This window comes from Nelusetta ayraudi, unplaced genomic scaffold (assembly GCF_046127955.1).
Source record: "Nelusetta ayraudi isolate G7.1 ecotype Tasmania unplaced genomic scaffold, CSIRO-AGI_Nayr_v1 ptg000075l, whole genome shotgun sequence".
NCBI lineage: Eukaryota > Metazoa > Chordata > Actinopteri > Tetraodontiformes > Monacanthidae > Nelusetta > Nelusetta ayraudi.
This window is the reverse complement of record NW_027466125.1, coordinates 340,909-360,000: the sequence shown is the minus strand read 5'-3', so window position 1 is coordinate 360,000 and position 19,092 is coordinate 340,909. Positions and strand designations below refer to the sequence as shown.

Genomic DNA, 19,092 nt, shown 5'->3' with positions numbered 1-19,092 from the left:
ACTGTTCAGAAGTCAAGTTGCTGCATTGACATTTCCGCATCCACTGCGCCGTATGCGGCGGCGCTAGCTGCAGCATTAGCATGTTAGCGGGACTCACCAGCCGGTCTTTCTCGAGGACGAACACGCTCGCCGTCTTGTCGAAGGAACCGGAAGCGAGCCTGCGGCCGTCGCAGCTCCACGCCACCGAGTGGACCTTGGCCGAGTGCGCGGGGAACTCGCGGCTTTTATTGTTGTTCCTAAAACTTTCCTGCATCTCTTGGTAGTACCGCGACGCCATCTTGGATCCGACCCCATCCGCAGGACTTCCGAGGCGTCAACCGAGGAGGGACAACAACAAATACTCACTGCCATCTGCTGCTTCGGAAGGCGCATCACAGCGTTACCCACGCAGGGATCAAAAGTTTGTCGAGTCAGAGAGTTCTACACATTTAAACGTTTGAAACAATGCACAGAATAAATCATAGTATTGGTAATATGGACATGCTCGCTGAAAACTTCCAGCTTCTAGCTAACTTTTGGCGTAAAATGTATTCTTTACTGTACATACTGAAATAATTGTCAAATTACTTATTTGTCAAACGATGATTTCAGGTTAATGTATGTAAAATGTGAGATAGAAGATAAAACGTAACACAGATTGTTAACAAAACACTGGTTAGTGTTACCTGAAGACTTCAGGTAACACTTCAGGTAACAAAGACACTTCACGCCGAAATGTCTTTGATTCAACCTTTCATGGAAGACAATAAATGCTGCGTGCTTGTCTGAACTGCAGTTTATTTCAAGTGACGCTAAAATGAAAATCCATGTTTTAAAAACTTTTCAACACTCCATATGTATTATCCCACACACAAACAATATCTATTACCACTCCCAGAAACTCAGGCAAAGACCCTTTTTATTCATTATTAAGTAGAGACTCAGTTTAAAAGCTACGCAAATTAGTATAGGAGTCACCTGACACACAACCCGACCGACTCGACAGTCATGTGCAAAAAGGCCTCGATATGCATAATCATCAAGCCAGTGGCAGCTCAAATAGGTTTGTGACGTCATGGAACATCCTACCATTTACATCAGGAGAAAACACTTAAAGGACATCCTGAAAATGCACTTTAAAAAAAAATGTGATTCAGTGAGTTAAGAATGAATGACTGGAAGGTGTCAAGTGTCACACAAATGTGCCTTAATGTAAATTGCATACTTGATAAAATGGTTCTTTTTGTTGCATCTCGTGTCAGAAAAACATCAGATATATACACACAGAGACAGAAATCCCTTCAAAATAAAGGTCAGGGGGGAAAGAAAAGCGCTGTGAATGGTGGCAAATGGTGGTTGACTCGTTGCGACGGCGTGCGAACACATGACTCGGTGCTGGAGGGATAGTGTGGCGTGAGGAAGACATCTTTTTTTTCACCAGTGCAAGGAGACAGTGTTTCAGTTGTTCTTTTTTCTCACACCACAACATGCACAGTAGTTCGGGAGGTTTGCAGGCAGCAGGCTGAGGAAAGGTAGACACCGTTGGCCAGGTGTCACTGAGATAAATGTCTTCTGCCGAAAAAGTCAGCTTCCAGATTAGCTTAGACACCTAGTGAGCAGCTAGCATTTTAAGATGATGACTCAAAGCCATGTTGGGTTTATTATTTTTTTCTGGTGTTGAGGATTTGAGCAAGCATTACAACAACATTCAGCTGAAGGGACAGACATTTATTCCAGTGACTTGGGACGACAAACGCTCCTCAGGAAGTTTGACCTCTCGTTTGTTCCTCCCCAGAGATGTTTTCCGTTAGCACAACAGCAGAAGGCTACCACGCTGCTGGACCCTGAGAAAATTCCTGCTGGACTCTGTTTAACTGTCACCTCTCGGAATCCGAAACATCATCAGTCAGATGTTTCAGACATTTTGTCTGGTTTTCTACCATTGATAGTCAACACGTTAAAACCTGGAGGTGTTTGTTTAGACTGGAGATGTTCAGACTGAAGGTGTTCAGCTCTATCAGTGGCTAGTTTCACTCCACCTCCTTCTCCACCCAGCTAAGGAGTAAACTGAGCTCCTAGAACTATTTCAGTCATCTCGTTGCAGATGATTAATGGTCAGTTCTTGTCCTTGGGTTAGGGTTAGGGTTAGGGTCCTCGAAAAGACATGGGACAAAGACCCACGCGTTCCTTGGATAGAGACCTACATTCTGACACTCTGACCTTTGACCCCTGACAAACCGGAAGTGGGCTATTTTCACTTGTTTGAAATCATCCAGAATCACAGAACTCAACAACCGTGAATGCTGCGAGATTCAAACCCTTTGAACCTTTTAAAGTCGATGGATGTCAAAAATGAAAAATCAAAAAAAAACACAAGAAAACTAAAAATGCATGTAGCGCCCTCTAGGAACATCGAAAATTCATGCAGCAAAAACCCACGTGTTCGTCTCATCATGCTTGAGAATCCATCGTGGATTGTGTGCAAAGTGAAAATAAACACCACGGAAACGATTTGCAAACATCCTGTTTTACTTTTTATTTATTTTCTTTTGGTTCGGCGGACCAGGATGTTGAGGCAGGAAACGCAAAAATGTTAGCGAACTTTTACTGGCACAACTCCAAGTCAATTTGAGCATGGATCTTTCAGGCTTTGTGTTCTAAAGGAACTCGAAGTAGACGTTTAACTCTGTCGTTTATCCACACCGTCTTTTTAAGAACGATCTTTCTTTCTGTTCTCTGTGGCGCTTGTTTTTAGCGAGCTACTGCTTCTGCAAACACGAGGTGCTTCAGGGGTTCTTCTTCTTCCGCCTTCAAGGAATAAACTTGCGGCGCCACACCAGGCCAGGCATAGGTACTACATCGTTTTCAGTCCTTTCCAGCCGCGCATCCGTGTAAACGGGATTTATTTTTATTTTATTTATTTATTCATTTATTTATATTAATACTGCTTCGTGTAAACACATTTTTTTTCAAGTGCGGTTTCAAATATATGCAGTTTCCAAATTTTTTTTATTGTTTTATATTTTTTATCGTCACTTTTATCGCAATAAATGCCAGAAATTATTGTGATAAAACTTTTAGTCCATATCGCCCATCCCTAGCCATGAGTTTCTAATGTTTATATTTGTGAGTGTACTTCTTTAACACCTGGGTAGGAGGTGTGTGTGTCACCGTGGGGTGTAGCCACAACACTATTTAATGACATTCACCTGTGCACCTCGGATGGCTTGGCGTGGTGATGGGGGTGGTGGGGTGAGTATATATATATATATATGTACGCAGGACCAGCTCTGTCAAGCCTGTTTTTCCTGGGCTTGTTCCTAATAATAGTATTAATAGCAATAAAGTCGTCAACAGAGTCAGTTAACACTAATGATAACTAAAGCTAGTCCAACAAGCGAGTCCTTGAAGGCAGTGCCAAAGTCAGAGGCAGTAGTTTATAATATTTTATTGTAGTCGTCTCTGCATTTAATAAACTTATCCTGTCTCATCTGGTTCTAAACCCCACACCTGGACATGCCCCTCCATGGCTGTAATGAGGCACGTCTTTGTTGGGTGGAAGGACAGTGACTGGACGACACCTTTCCCCACATGCAGCTTCAAGGACAAAGAACCCTGCAAGACAAGACATAAAACAAAGAAAACTGCTGAACGATGCACGTTAACACTGATCATGAGCATTTTTCAACAATAACAATAATGACTAACAAAAAATAAAATAAAAAAATCAGGCGGACAAAACAGCATACATTTAAGAGTAAATGTGACAGTGAAATAATTATAATAATTAATTATTATAATGAACCTCTGCGAAAAAAAAGAAGAAGAGAAAATTGACTTTGTGTCGCACAACAAAAGAAAGTATGAAGTTTCATGGCCTGTCTTGTATTGTAAGAATGAGCCTGAGAGTTAACTGTAAAGATTTCATTGAAATAATGAGCAAGCAAATGTGGAGAGTAAATGTATTGATAAATAAATATGCAGGATTGTAGGGTATTAATGTCATAAATAAATATATATATATATATATATATATATATACATATACATATGTATATATATATATATATATATATATATATATATATATATATATATATATATATATATATATATATATATATATATATATTTATTATCAGCAACAGGCCTAGCTCATTTATTTGTTTTATGTGTCATGTAAACCTATTTCCATCTGAAGTGTCTTCCAGTGCGCATTCTGTCTATAGGAAATCTCATCTCATGATTGGCCTAGACTGCTATGTTGCAAGCCCTTGATGGTTTGCAGGAAATAATTTTTTTTTTGTTGCTAACAGTGATATTTTTTTCATCCGGGGGCAGACAAAGATGGCAACTTAGAGTGAATGCTCCTCTAATTATTAACGCTTCTAACTACTCTTAAAATTGTCTAAACAAACGACCCTGAAGAACAACATAGCTGCCGTGCTAAAAGAACTGCAGTCACTCCGTACGACCTTCTCCACGATCAACACAAAGATAAGTACTCTTGACGGTTTGGGGATAAAGCTCAACAAGGTGGAGAAACGCATAACTGATATGAACGGCTCAATGGAAGCTATGCAAATGAGCTTTGAGGGTTTCAAGCAAGATATGATCGCTAATGCTAAACGGCTCACTGATGTTAAAGAACGTATAGGAGCCGCTGAAGACAACCTACATAGTGTGAAAACGGAGCAGACCAACGTCACCAAACGCATCACTTATTTAGAGTCTAAAACAGAAGACTTAGAAAATCGTGCTTGGAGAAAGAACTTAAGACTTTTGGCTCTCCGAAAACGCTGAAAAGACCCAGGCCATGACTGATTATATCCAGCGAATGTTACCAGTGTGGCTGGGGCTCCATGCAGAGAAATCATTCACCCTGGAGAGAGCGAACCGCACTCTGACAAGACAAAGCCCGGATTGGAGCAGAGCTGTAATCATCCGATTCCTGCGATTTCAAGGCTGCGAGTTTGTCTTCAGCAAAGCCAAACAACGCTCGCTCACTCATGATGGTCAGAAAATCTTTTTTTGCCCAGGATTTAGCCGCTGAAACCATGAAGGCACGGAGCTCATTCAATGCAGTGAAGAGGAAGCTCATTGAATCAATCAATCACTCACAACACCTCAGCCAATCAGATGCTGAGATCTGTCATCCTTCCTGTTTCCTGGATGGAGGAGGAAGTGACACCACACAATGTTCCTTCATTACTCACCAAGCCATCCACCTGAAGCTGCAGAACCTTTCAACTTGGTTCTAAAAAAGGTCTGTAAAATAGACCGGCTGGACAGCTCTCAGGAGAGCCAAAAGACCAAACATGCAAGCCCTTTGTCCTCTCCTAATGATTCATTTCCTTTTCATAGAATTGCTGAGTTCCATCTCCAAAATACTAGTATGGAAGCAGTCTAGCAACCATGATAATGCTAACGCTTAATGCTAACAAGCTTTCCCAACCACTCCACCACTCCACAGTACTCCTTGCTAATATCCGGATGTGTTGCTTCTGTGGATCAACTCCTTTGGCTGGACACTGGACACACTTTTAAGGACCGAAAGAAACTTGGATTCTGGAGAGATGAAGAACTGCACCCCAGACTAGATGGCGAGCCACCTTTGAAAAAACTACAATTGAACTTTGTGGACCAAGCTTCATTGGCCGGCCTCAAGCCTGTCATCTGCTTCTAGTGCCTTCCCCAGTGGTGTGGTAGGACTTAACTGGCCTCACTGATAGTTAATGAGAACAATTACGTTCTTCACATTCACATAACCCATTTTTCAGAGAAATTGATTTACTTTGACGGTGCCTTCTGATTTTCATTTATTCGGTTAAAATTCTTTCAAGTGATTGAATGTCTTTGACTTTGATTGTGGGTTTAATCTCGCGGTAACGTATCAGGTGACCGAGACAAGCGCCTTGACATGCGTCAAGAGTTGAGCGTTAGATGCACGTAACGGAGAGAATCCGGTAATTTTTCAAAATAAAATTGTTCAGACTCAGATAACAGAAGTTGATTATTCTTTCTGTCCGGCCTGGTGCCAAATGACCCACGGACCGGCATCGGTCCGCGGCCCGGTGGTTGGGGACCTCTGCCTTAGGTGACAGTGACTGTGTAGGTGTATTGTCACATACTGCTTGACAATAGGACATGAAATGAAAAGGGGTGGTTGCATCAAAGACAAGTAATCATCATGTTTACCATACAAAGGTCTTACCAAGGCTTTAGATCATCAATAAAATGGGAAGCAAATACAGGGATTCATTCATAAAAGTGATATTAAACAAAGCGGGTACACAAACCTTTATGGATACTTACTTCTACTAGGTCCCAGCAGTACACAAAACCATCCTCAGAGCAACTCAGGACATAATCGTCTTTACTGGAGAAGCAGCAGTCCAACTTATAACCCCTCATTTTGTGTCCTGTGTACCTGACAAATGCAAATAAAGACAACATATGTAACTTCATATGAAATATATGAGTCAGAAAAAAAAGTATTTAATGCACAACAGGGATGAAGAGGTTCATGGTCCCAACTGTTTGGCTTCAATGTCTCAGGGGTAGATCCACAAAGCGTTTGCGCAGCTTTTGCGGTAGAAAATCCGTGTAAATAGCGCCAGAAACTGTGATTCCGAACGCCCCCTTCTATGCAAATATGCCTCATTCAAACAGCGGCAGATCCAGGAAGAGTTTGCACTCGTGTCCGCACGCAGTTTGACAGACACCACAAGCAAAAACAAGGCTGTCAAGCTTCTGTCTGTCAATGTTTCTGGCTTCTGAGTGAAACTTTCCTCTCTGAAAAACCTGAAACATATATATGGCTCCCCAAATCTTATATATATATATATGTATATATATATATATATATATATATATATATATATAGATGTATATATGTATATATAGGCATAGACTACAGTATATATGCCAGTATTTTAGATAGGCTATGAAAAATAGAAATGGTACTCAGGTGTTGGTGAGTAACGCGTCTTGCGTCTTTCGGACTTTCTTTCCGCAACATTCGCACCTGTTTCAGGTGCCGCATTTGTGGGCGTGTTTGCGCCTGCATGTCATTAGCGCAAAAGCCTTTGTGGATACCCGCATTTTACTGCTGCGCGCCCTTCTTTGAGGATCTACCCCTCAGTGTCTCGAATGTGTGTGCACAGCTCAGTCTGTAATCATGTAGATATGGCATTCAAATTATTCCTGTATTAACACCATTAACGCTTACACATGTATATGTGTGTGTGTGTATGTGTGTGTGTGTGTATGTATATATATATATATATATATATATATATGCACACACACACACACACACACACACACACACACACACACACACACACACACACAAAATTGCCACCAAAAATAAAGGTCACACTCTAATATTTCGTTGGACCACCTTTAGCTTTGATTACGGCAGCACACATTCGCTGTGGCATTGTTTCGATAAGATTCTGCAGTGTGGCAAGATTTATTTCCATCCAGTGTTGCATTCATTTTTCACCAAGATCTTGCAATGATGATGGCATGGTCTGACCGCTGGCGCAAAGCCTTCTCTAACAGATGCCAAAGACTCCCAATGGGGTTAGGGTCTGGACTCTTTGGTGGCCAATCCATGTGTGGAAATGATGTCTCATGCTCCCTGAACCACTCTTTCACAATTTGAGCCCCGTGAATTCTGGCATTGTCATCTTGGAATATGTATGAAAAAAAAATCCATTGATGGAATAACCTGGCCATTCAGTATATTCAGGTAGTCGGCTGACCTCATTCTTCGCGCACATACTGTTGCTGAACCTAGACCTGACCAACTGCAGCAACCCCAGGTCATAGCACTGCCCCCACAAACTTGTTAAGTAGTCACTCGGCATGATGGGTGCATCAGGGTAAGAAGAGAGGCAGATTAAGTGATAAACAAGCACTCACTCTCCCAGCATATCTCCTGTGCTCTTGTCCAACAGTCTGACTGTTGAATCCAGGCTGGAACTCAGAGTGCAATGACTATCCTGACTGAAACAAACACATGTGATAGGACCTGGGGAAAAACACACACAGTACATACGTATACAGGTAAAAAGACAAAGACAACCAATTCCATGACATTCGTGAATTTCTTCCGTTTTTTTTTAAGGGAAATTCTGTTCCTAAAAAGTTATAACTACGGTTAAATTGAAGAATATTGGATATATTAAATGAAGAACAACTACTATTGATGGAGTCAACACGGAGCTCTCCCATTCTTAGGTCGTAACATCTCACTTTTCCATCCACTGACCTGAACACAAAGTAATCAGAAAGGAAAAGTCCCCACATTTTAAAAGTGGAAAAAGTGAATTCAGATATCAAAAAAGGCAAACTTGAAGTTGGAACTGAAAGTTGTGCGTCCCCAGTGCTCACCCAGTGAGGACCTCATGTTGCACCACATTCAGGCTGCTGATACTGTCCCGAGCGTCATCTATAACCTGAATGGGCTTAAAATTCCTCGATCTGGTATCCCAGCATCGAACAGTGCCATCTATGGACCCTTAGAAGAAAAACAACACCCACTGCAATCAATAAAGTTAAAGTCCCAGCGATCGTCACGTCCCGAGAACACAAAATGTGTCCTCCGCATTTTAACCCATTCCCTGAGAGAGCGGTACCACTAAACATTTTTCTAAAGAAAAAAAAACACAGCTAAACAGCTAAAAAGAAACAACATGCGATAACTTTCCTAATGATTGTGTTTTTATTTTCATTTTCTTTGAAAGTTTTTGTAATCCATCTTGGTAAAAACAAACAACGCCTTTTGCTAAAGACCTGGGAATTTTGCAACGGACAAGTCTTCAATTAGAATACAACAAAATACTGTGGAATATGTGGGCCCATAGTGGGCGATCGTGCATCAACAGTGCATCGTACTGAAGCGCATTGCTGCCACACTAGGAAAAAAACAAAAACAAGCTCAGTATCACATGACCGAGCAAAATCTTTACATTATAACATGAAACGTTCCCATTTTTATATGATAATTTTCATGCTATGATGTGATACTCCCATGGTACTATGCAAATGTCATAAAGTCAAAATCATGTTATTTTGTAAAAGTTTCACATTTTTAATTGACGGACGAGTAATTAAATTGCTTAAAAAAAATGACTTAAAAAGTTTGTTTATTTGCCAAACGAGTAGTGGCAAATAAGCAAGTGGCTCGTTTAATGTCTTTATCCTGTTGGCATATACTGTATATTACTGGCACATAAAAAAAAAATGTGTCATGAAGACACTCCGTTTACATCTCGGAGGGAGTAACGTGCTGGGACCGTAATGACATCACATCCTGCGCGTGCCATAAAACTTGTGCAATATGATTATGGCACTGTAACCATACAGAGTAAGGGCCCCAAATAATAACACTTCAAGGGCACCTATGATGCTTTTCCACTTTTCTGACGTGAGCCCTGCAAATTGTTGGGCAACGCTCTCTTCACAGAGATTTTTTCAACACTGGGTACGCAATGAAATAATTGCGTTCCGGAGAAAAATATTGCGGCTAAGTTATCTGACTTGACACACGTAATGGTGCCTGTAACTATACGTGTTTTGATTTTAGATGATCTTTCAGTTTTCAATATATCAATACTTAAAAAAAGAATAATTTTTGCAGGACTAACAGCAGCTAAAAAAAAAGTGTAAGTCCCCTCCGTCTTTGTCTCTACGTGAATATGTGTTATGATTTTTGTTATTCTTGTTCACCAGTGCCTTTGCTGTGTGTGTTTTGTCCCATGGCACGTTCTTGGCCTTGGGCTTGATTTTCTGTATTGTTTTTCTGTCTTTACTTGAAATAGTGATAAAAAAATTTATTTGAAAATTAATAAATACCACCGTGTTTTCCAAACACTGAATTCCTGCCTGAACAATTCCATCTGCTTCAATTGGCACAGGTGCCAAGTGCCTGGTGGAAACACGCACACTGACTTTAATGGCCACCAACTGCAGCAGAGCCCCGAATGCAGCACGTCAGTGCCGCAGACGCTCTCAGTTGGTGTTGGGCTTTGGAATTCTAAAAGGCACTTTCACTTACATGAACATATTCCCTCATGTTTTGTGATTATTATTTTTTTCCAATTCACTTCTTGAATAGGAGAAGAACTTTTCAAAGCATAATCCCGATAGTTTAGCAGTACCTCTCCCACCACTGTTTTGGCCTTGGACCTTTCTGAAGCCATCTTTAGATTGTTGTTGTTTTTATGTTTAAAAAAACAACAACAACAACAACGACAAAAAAAAAAGATGGCTTCTAAATAAATACATAAATTATATGGCACCAGATTTAATACTGACATGGTTCAAACCTACCTGATAGGATTACTGTAGCTTCCTCATTAAACTGGACACAGTTGACTTTCTGTGGGGAGAATTTAATTTACTTAGTCATTCACTTTAATGTAAAACCAAAAAAATACAATAACAACCATTAAAAAAAATAACAATCTTTACATACTAAGATCTGAATCGAACCAAATACATGTATGGACTGACCCCTGCATGACCTCTAAGTTTACTCGCAACTTGGCCTGTTGCAACGTCCCACAGGATCACCGTTTTGTCAGAGCTGCACGAACAAATGTGGCTGTTGTCATAGGAACTGTAAAAGAGCAAATGAAAAACACCAAATTATTGGTTTGCTAGACACAAAGTATAGCACTGTCAAAGTATTTTAACTCTTCCGGAGTTCTTCCAACAATAGACTGAGTAAAATTGAACGTGGGCGACACGGTGGCACAGTGGTTAGCGCTGCCGCCTCACAGCAAGAAGTTTGTGGGTTCGATTCCGGGGCCCGGACCTGGGACCTTTCTGTGTGGAGTTTGCATGTTCTCCCTGTGTCTGCGTGGGTTCTCTCCGGGTTCTCCGGCTTCCTCCCACACTCCAAAAAACATGCATGTGAGGTCAATTGAACATTCTAAATTGTCCATGTGTGCATGTGAGTGTGAATGGTTGTCTGTTTCTATGTGGCCCTGCGATGAACTGGCGACTTGTCCAGGGTGTCCCCTGCCTTCGCCCTAAGACAGCTGGGATAGGCTCCAGCAGACCCCCGTGACCCTGACCTCGGGACTAAGCGGGTATGGAAAATGGATGGATGGAAATTGAACGTGATAACCTCTAGTGTCTGTGAAGATAACAGGAGTTCACATAGATTTCACACTGTCAGTGTCACATATTCATTTTATTGTTAATTCAACACAGGTAGGAGTAAAATACCTTCCCACTGTAAAAAAAATATTAACTCTGAACAGCTCCGCCCACCTTGTTCCCCATTTACTAAGAACTGAGAAGAACTTCGACTCTGGCAGAGCCATCTTCCTCGTGCTGAAAGTTTGTGGTAAGCTTTCCCAAATAACTTATCATTCTGTATTTGGCAAGATTTTCTCCCATCGTTCAAGTGGAAAAAAAATTATAATGGAGATTGTAATAAAATTAGAGCTTTTACATGTTATTAAAACATGATGTTTACTCTAAATAAATTAGTATTAAGTTACGCATAATTGTGTTTTTTTTCCCCCCACGGCAAAAATGTATTTTTATGTCATAAACCTAGGACTACAAATGTGACATTGGTAAGACTAAGTTAAAAACCATTGTCTGGAGTAGAAGACAATGGAGTAGTAGTGTTAAAATGAACTCTTTAATTGTTAAATTAACACTTGTGATTTTACTCTGTCTGATGGTAAGATGAATACTGGTTTTAACATATTGTGCAAATAGTGTAGTTTATCATATATTATAACTACACTGTCTAACTTACCTGTCAGCATCCAGAACTTCGTAACCATGTCCACTGTATGTTTTCAGGTGCGTCCCCTGGCTTACGCTCCACAATTTCAGAGATTTGTCACTGCCACAAGACAGCATATAGTTCCCATCGGCTGGCAAAAAGCGAGGACACAGAAGAGAAAGTTAGAAAAATGAATGATGTGTGGCCAACTCATTGCTTTTGTGATTAATTCATTCTTTTAGGAGAAAGTTGCATGGCCAAGGTGCTTTACACTGAACTATATATGCAAACAACATGCAAACTCCACAGAGAAAGTGTGTGTATACATCTTTGCGCCAACCCCGTTTTCCAACACAAAAACCGAACAATTTCTACATCCTGGCTATGTTTTAAAAATAAAAACCTTGATCACAAACAAGCATTGCCACACTTGACAACCAAAGTAAATGAAGTTTACAGAAATAAAATGAAATACAATAAAATAGGAGTGTGTATGGTCCATCTCACCGTTAAAGCGAACTGCTCGGATGGCTTTTTGCTGACAGTCTATGTTCCTGACCAAACACTGTGGAAGCTGTGAAGCCTCTGGTCTGGGCAGGGGAAAAGCCATTGCACCTATAAAAGTAAATAAATAAAATAAAAACACAAGATGTCCGTGAAGCTAAGCGCAAAGTACCATCAAGAAGGATTTAAAAAAAAATCGTGCGGCTCCAGCCGCGTCTGTCTTCTTCTACTTCCGGTGTAAATAGTAACTGTTGGGCTCTTACGGCAACTCAATTAGGACAAACTACATCGTGGCGGAATGTTTGTCACTGTCGCAACCCGATGTGAGTACCTACCCGAAGTGAGTCGCGCATGCGCAGGAGGTGCGGAAGTTTGACAGTTTGAGGATGAACCCCTGGGACCCCTGCCCACAATTCTGTCCTATTCATTGTCTTTTTTCTTAACTGTTTTTACCCCCTATTTTTTTTGGACAGCTTGTTCCTGATAGTTGAACGTTTCCTTGAAATGTACCCCGTAATCCAGGCAGCTTCAATGGACCCACAACTGAAGGAGGCAATGGACAGAGACCGGTAAAAATTAATTCATTAAAAAAAATAAGAAACATTGCTAGACCCAGCACCTATTCAGTATAGACTAAATAAACAGTGTAAATAAGACCTCAGTCCAAAGTATGAAAACAGAATTAGACTGATTATGAGACAGAGCACACATGCATGTTTGTTATGTATGTATGGACTTCTGATTTGATCTCTTCCCAGACTGGAGAGAGTCTCAACAGATGACCAGAAGAAGTGTGAAGACTTCATCGACACCATGAGGGTTCTCTACAAATCTACGCTGTGTGTGTCTGCTGACAAGAGTGCCACTGCAGGGCAGGTCCTCCCCATCTTAGAGAAACTCAAACAGAAGTTTAAGGTAAGTTGATTGATATAGAAGACAAATGCATAACATGTACAAGTGTGAATACTTATTTCCATCCTTACTTGAAGGTGAAGGATGATGATTCCTCCCTTCAAGCGAGCCATCAAGGAGACCATCTGGAAAGATCTGGAACCACGCTACACGGTATGTATGATAGTTCATAATGATATTAAGTTGTGACATTCAGTACCAAGTGTCTGTGCTACAGCCTAAAATATTTTAAATGCATTGTCAACATTTTAAAAGATTTCTTTCTTTTCTTTTCTTTTAATCTGGTTAGGATGAAACAAATTATGAACTCCACCGGTTCCTTGAGGAAGCCACGGCCCTCGATCCTCGATTCAAGACCAAAGTCCTGGATGAGGCTGTTTGGACTCGCTTGATAAAAAAAAAAGCTGCCGAACTTCAACTTGCGAGCAGAAATGAGGTTTGTGTTGGTAATCATTGAGTAGACTACTGTGCTCTATTTTGTACATACATACATATTTGAATTCACTATTATTTCATTTGTTTTATCTGTAGGTTGGAGATGGAGCTGAGCCTGTGACCCAGGAGAAGGAAGGAGTGGAGGAGGAGTTGGAGGAAGAAGAGTGGGAGTCTGCAGCAGCTTGTGTAAGATGTGCATAGAACTGCCACTTGATATTGTTCTAGTATTGAAAAAAGCCCTGGTGGCCTCTAGTATTGAACTTGAAAAAGCCCTGGTCGGCGAAACGTTGTTTGGTTAAGAAAGAAACGACAGGAGAGCATATATCGTGTGCCGACATTGCCTTCTTTGTGATTTATTTTTTGGATCCAGCACCATATAAAAAAAAAAAGCTTTGGGATGTACATTTCCTTCGTTCTAGTATTGATGACATAAAAATGCTTGATTAAAAATTACGTTACTTTATATTTCCAGCGACCACCACCACTCCAGAAGAAAAAGAAACGTTCAGCTCTTGGCGAGCTGTTTGAAGAGGAAGACCAGGCCCTGTTGCTGGAAGAGGTTGTGGTCGACAACAGTGGCCGCTCAATTGAGGAGAAGGCCAAGAAGGAGGTACAGGAGTACAAGAGCTTCAAAGGATAACTGACCGAAGTGGATCCCATCCTCTGGTGGTGGCAGAAGAGGGACAGGATGCCAGTGCTGTCCAACTCGGCAAAGAAATTTTCTACACCCTCAGAACGGGTGTTCTCAACAGCAGGGGACACAGTGAGTGTCGAATGTTCTCGACTGTTACCTGAGAAAGTGGACATGTTGATCTTTCTCAAAAAGAACTGCTAAAGTAGCAGCGTTAAACAAGGTCAGATCACTACCTCAGTTACTGTTAATTCCATAGTGAAGTAGAGTGTCTACAGTTCAGTAGTTCATTGGTAAACTTAATCTCTTTTAAAAAAAATAAAAGAAAAAAAAGGAGGTAAGGACTCAGGGCTTTTGTTTTGTGGCAGGCAGCTAAATACTGTATTGTTCATTGCCATAGTATTAAGTTTGATAATTTTAAGTTGTAATCATTTTATGGTATTTATTTGTTTACCCTCTCCATTTTTTCATGTGTATAAGTTCTTTTCTCAAATGCACTGTGCACCTGTGCTGTTCTGCCTGTTTGGAAGGGGAGGGGATGAGGCAAGGCACGTTCTGTTCTTCATAAAGAACTGTTGAAATGAAGAAGTTTTGACTTATTTTCATTTATTCTTTCAACTTAATAATAATTTTTTTTTTAAAAAGTATCAAAATAGGTATCGTTTGGTGCCGAGTATCGATTCCCAGGTATCGAAAAAAGTATTGTATCGATTCAAAGTTGAAAGGTACCCAACCCTACTAATGACCCCCTGATTTGATAATTAAGGCACAGGTTCATTACACGGAGGCAAGAGAACGTAGTTCCAGTCGTTCACACAAAGCAAAATTGGTTAGAACAAGAAGTAAAACACTATAATCATGAAATAAACGGGTCCTACTAGTCTCACAAAGTGAACAAAAAAAAGAAAGAAAGAAGGAAACAGTGCTCCTCCAGGGTGCGGAGTGGGTGAAGTGAAACCTGCAGGGTCACCAACCTAGAGGGAAGAGGCACCATCCACGTGACACACAGACACTCGCTACAAGCACACACCGGTGAAAAGGCTGTCAAAAAGGAAAAGGTGGATGGGATCCCTGGGAGAGAGACCGCTACCGCTACCCCCGGTCCCCCCTGAGTCCCACAGCACCTGGAGGGAGCAACAGAGACACTGGTTAGCCAGCCGCAATAATAGGAAAAAGAAATTACAAAAAATGCAGAAAACAACCAAGGCACTTGGACTAAGGTGATCTCGAAATGACAACGAAATTGGAAATGAAGTCTGAATGAAACTAAATGGACAGTTGCAAATCAATATATATATATATATATATATATACATATATATATATATATATATATATATATATATATATATATATTGAAACAAAAGAACATAATACAGGAACTTCAGCCAAAGCAATGTCGCCCTCTTCAGGACAACATAAAGTGCTTCAGACGATGCCCTGCTTGGGACTGTTCGTTTATCCTTTAATTTCCCTTACCGTTTGACTGGCAGCTAGCGGAGCCTCACAAATCCCAGATGAAATAAAATAGAATAAAATAAAAACATAATGGGATCCTAACCAAACAACACAACAAAAATAAATAAATAAATAAAATGAAACAAAACAGCGGACTAACAGTCGAGTAGAACAACTGTGAGACAGTGCAACAAAACAGCGCAACAAAACACCGCTGTGTAAAATAGTTGAATAAAACGGTTGCATAAAGCAAGAGCATAAATCACAGCGATATAAAACAGTTGAATAAAACGGTTGCATAAAACAATAGTATAAATCAGCGGTATATGCCTTTTATTTACCTTCAATTGATGTTTATACTTTTATAATGGTTGCCCATTTTATGCCACTGTTTAAAACTTTATTTTTATGTATTTATTTTATTTCTCATTATGATTGTTCTCCCTTTTATACTTTTAGTGCCAGTGTTTCCTCATGGGTGGCCCTCCACGCTGGGAGCTACGCCTGGTCTGCCCATAGGGGCGCTGCAGGCCATGGTGCCCCCTTGTGTGGATGGCTCCCCATAGTGGCCTTTCCTCATCTGATCCTTCAGTGCCAAGCCCTTTTATCTAATGTCTGTGTGAATATGGGGGTGGGCGTTTGTCTGTGTGCGTTGGTGGGGAGGGGTGGGTCTGTATGGGGTGGGGGGAGGGTCAGTGGAGCTTTTTATTTTTTTCTCATTGTTACTATTATGATTGTTGTACTTCTTATTATCTTTCTTTGTTTTGCTTTGTTTTGTTTTGTTTTATTTTGTTATGTGCTATATAAATAAAGTTTATTATTATTATCATCATCATTATTATTATTATTATTATTATAAAACAGTTGAATAAAACAGTTGGACAAAACAGTAGATACAGTAAGTCAGCTGGGCAAAACAGTGCATAAATCCTCCGAGCAAAACAGCAGTGGTCCTGTAGACAAGGTAGCAGCCGGGCTGAGCTTCGGGGGAATTATTGATAGACTAGCCCACTTAATGTGCGGTGTGGGATGAAAAAAACAGCATTTGATGGTGTTTTGGACAATGATCATATAGTAAACATTAACCTGAACCCTTAAGTAGCCTACAGTAAAACAATTACAGCAGTGTAGTTATTTTAAAGCATGTAGCGATTTTAATGCGAGCAAGTCATTGATACAATAAAATTTGGCGGACCAATTTGCGAGGCTGTTAGAACTAAATAACTATAACATGAGTAAACCACAACATTATTACAACAATGATCCCATTTCAATAAAAATGTCATTTAAAAATAGATACACAACAAAGCTATAAAGTAATATATATATATATATATATGTGTATAAAAACTAATATAGTATCTAAAAACTTAACCCAGAACATGTATGAACATGAGAACTAAACTGAAAATAACTAACATTTGTAAACTAAAAACTTGAAATGTGAAGAAGAATCTTTCCTGTCTTTGCCTTTTTGTACACAGTGCTCCCTGGTGTCCCCTCTGGAACATGTTGTATATGTATGTGGGTGAGAGTTACAATATGCAATACAGTTACAGTTACAATATAAGTCATGAGGCGAGAGTACATGCCCAAATACAAGTTAAAACATCCTGAAGCCTTGGCTAAAACGAGGTCTAATGTCTCTGGCTTTGTTTTTGGTGAAATAATACTGCTGCATGGGGGCACTGACTTCTAGTATAGGCTTTGGCTATCTCTGTCAGCAGCAGGATCATCTTCAGACTACAAGAATATTATCATTGATAATACTGCTAGTAAACCATTAAAATTGCACTGCCAACAAAATATAAGGATAGCAGTATGTAGTGTTAGTGCGTACGGCTAAAAGGCAAACAAGCATTGTTGTCATCAGCCTGCGCACAACAACAACAAGAATAAATTTACTTTAACCCCAAATAGTTCTCTCTGCAAGAGAGTTTGTTTGTTTGTAACTCTGAATCCTGCACGAGAGCTGTCAAGCGCCGTTACAGCAGCGTGATTGACAAGTCAAAGCTGCAACAGGCTGAGGTAAAGGGTGGGACTTACCCACGTGGACCAAATTTTGATTGGCTATCAGCAAAGGTAGTGTGATATGTGCACACAGGTATAATCTATTACATCAATAGCTAACCGACCCAGCCCCCCGTGCGGACCACAACGCGGTTGGCCGTTGCGATGAAAATTATTATAAAATTTGAGTTGTTTTTTTTTAAGCTGCAAGACCTGATCAGCAAAATCAAAAGAAATAAAAACTTGAAATATATTGATTTGCATATTATTCATTTATATAATATGTCAAATTCACCTTTTACGTTGAATTGCAGAAACACAACAACCTTTTCAGGATATTCTAGTTTTCTAGGACTTAGGAAGAGTCCTGCTTTGGCCTGGGTGAGGTCCAGTTGTGGCCTGGCTGAGGGTCATGTTCTGGAAGAAATACGTGTGCTGCAGCTTGTGATACAATGTAAATTCCTGTAACTCTTTGTCTGTAAAATATCTAATGACTACATTTTTTTTTTATTAGCATTTGGGTAGTAACCCATCAGGGTTTCCTCTAGGATTGTTTGAAACTGTGGGGGAGGGCTTCAGCGTCGTCATCGGTGCCATATTTAACAATATGTGAAATTATTATTTTAAAACAATGTAAATTACTTATCAAACACACCTAACAATTCAACTACCAATGAATGAGCAGTACTACGCATGTGATAACACAGATTGAAAAATAAGCTGAAGTGATACCGCTCTCTAAATAGACAAGCTAAGCCAATGTGCTGCTGTTATCCAGTGAAAATAGAGTGGAGTGGCACCTCTTTGCTTTGTTACGAAATCTATGTCAGCGCGGTGCTGCAGCCTGGAAACTTTCTCTGCCTTTTGGACTCATACGGTGCCGATGCAGCTGGAAGAAAGAAAGAAAGAAAGAAAGAAGAAAAAAAAAAAACATAATTCAGAAGGAGTAGCGGTGTGCCGCCTAATAGGTAGGTATAGGTAGGTATAATATTAGATATTTATTTTATGCGCTACATCGATTTTCTTGTGCGTTGAGAATGTGCAAATAGTGCGCGATTGCGCAAGCAAGGGGGCGTTCTCTCTCGCCTCGCCACGGTGCGGTTGTAGAGCGTTCGGACTGGCTGCTACACGGTTGTAGGAGGTCCAAGCGAGAGGAGGCGAGTTTAGTGGTGACGTAGCGATGAACAGGGCATTGATTGGCTCATATTTTCTGACGAAAGGTGAGAGCGACTCTCCGCGAAAACCAAACCGCTATTTCTTTTTGGTAACGGTTGTAGTGGGTTGCCTGCGTTTTTTAGTTTTTTTTTAAAGAAGATGGCAGAGCGTTTTTTTTTTTTTTTTTTTACCATGGACAAATTCCGAAGTCCAGACTTTTGTATCAATTGTAGCTGAAGAAAAAAAT

General features: G+C 40.3%; 2 protein-coding genes across 2 annotated transcripts in view; both read right to left on the bottom strand.

Moving 5' to 3' along the window:
- The window catches only part of thoc3 (THO complex 3), a 5,867-nt gene extending 5,558 nt beyond the window's left edge, over positions 1-309 (bottom strand). Inside the window, exon 1 of the mRNA XM_076043537.1 lies at positions 98-309. Coding sequence (XP_075899652.1) covers positions 98-277 — 180 coding nt within the window. The 5' untranslated portion in view covers positions 278-309. The remainder of the gene's footprint in view (positions 1-97) is intronic.
- Positions 310-3,397: 3,088 nt separating this feature from the next.
- wdr83 (WD repeat domain containing 83) lies at positions 3,398-12,418 on the bottom strand. Its single transcript, XM_076043504.1, has 9 exons — positions 12,248-12,418; positions 11,771-11,891; positions 10,507-10,612; positions 10,324-10,372; positions 8,383-8,509; positions 8,193-8,260; positions 7,912-8,020; positions 6,295-6,409; positions 3,398-3,594 (listed from the first exon to the last, which is right to left on the bottom strand). The coding sequence occupies exons 1-9, from the start codon at positions 12,348-12,350 to the stop codon at positions 3,457-3,459; spliced, it is 936 nt and encodes a 311-aa protein (XP_075899619.1). The 5' UTR covers positions 12,351-12,418; the 3' UTR covers positions 3,398-3,456.
- Between the last annotated feature and the right edge of the window lie 6,674 nt (positions 12,419-19,092).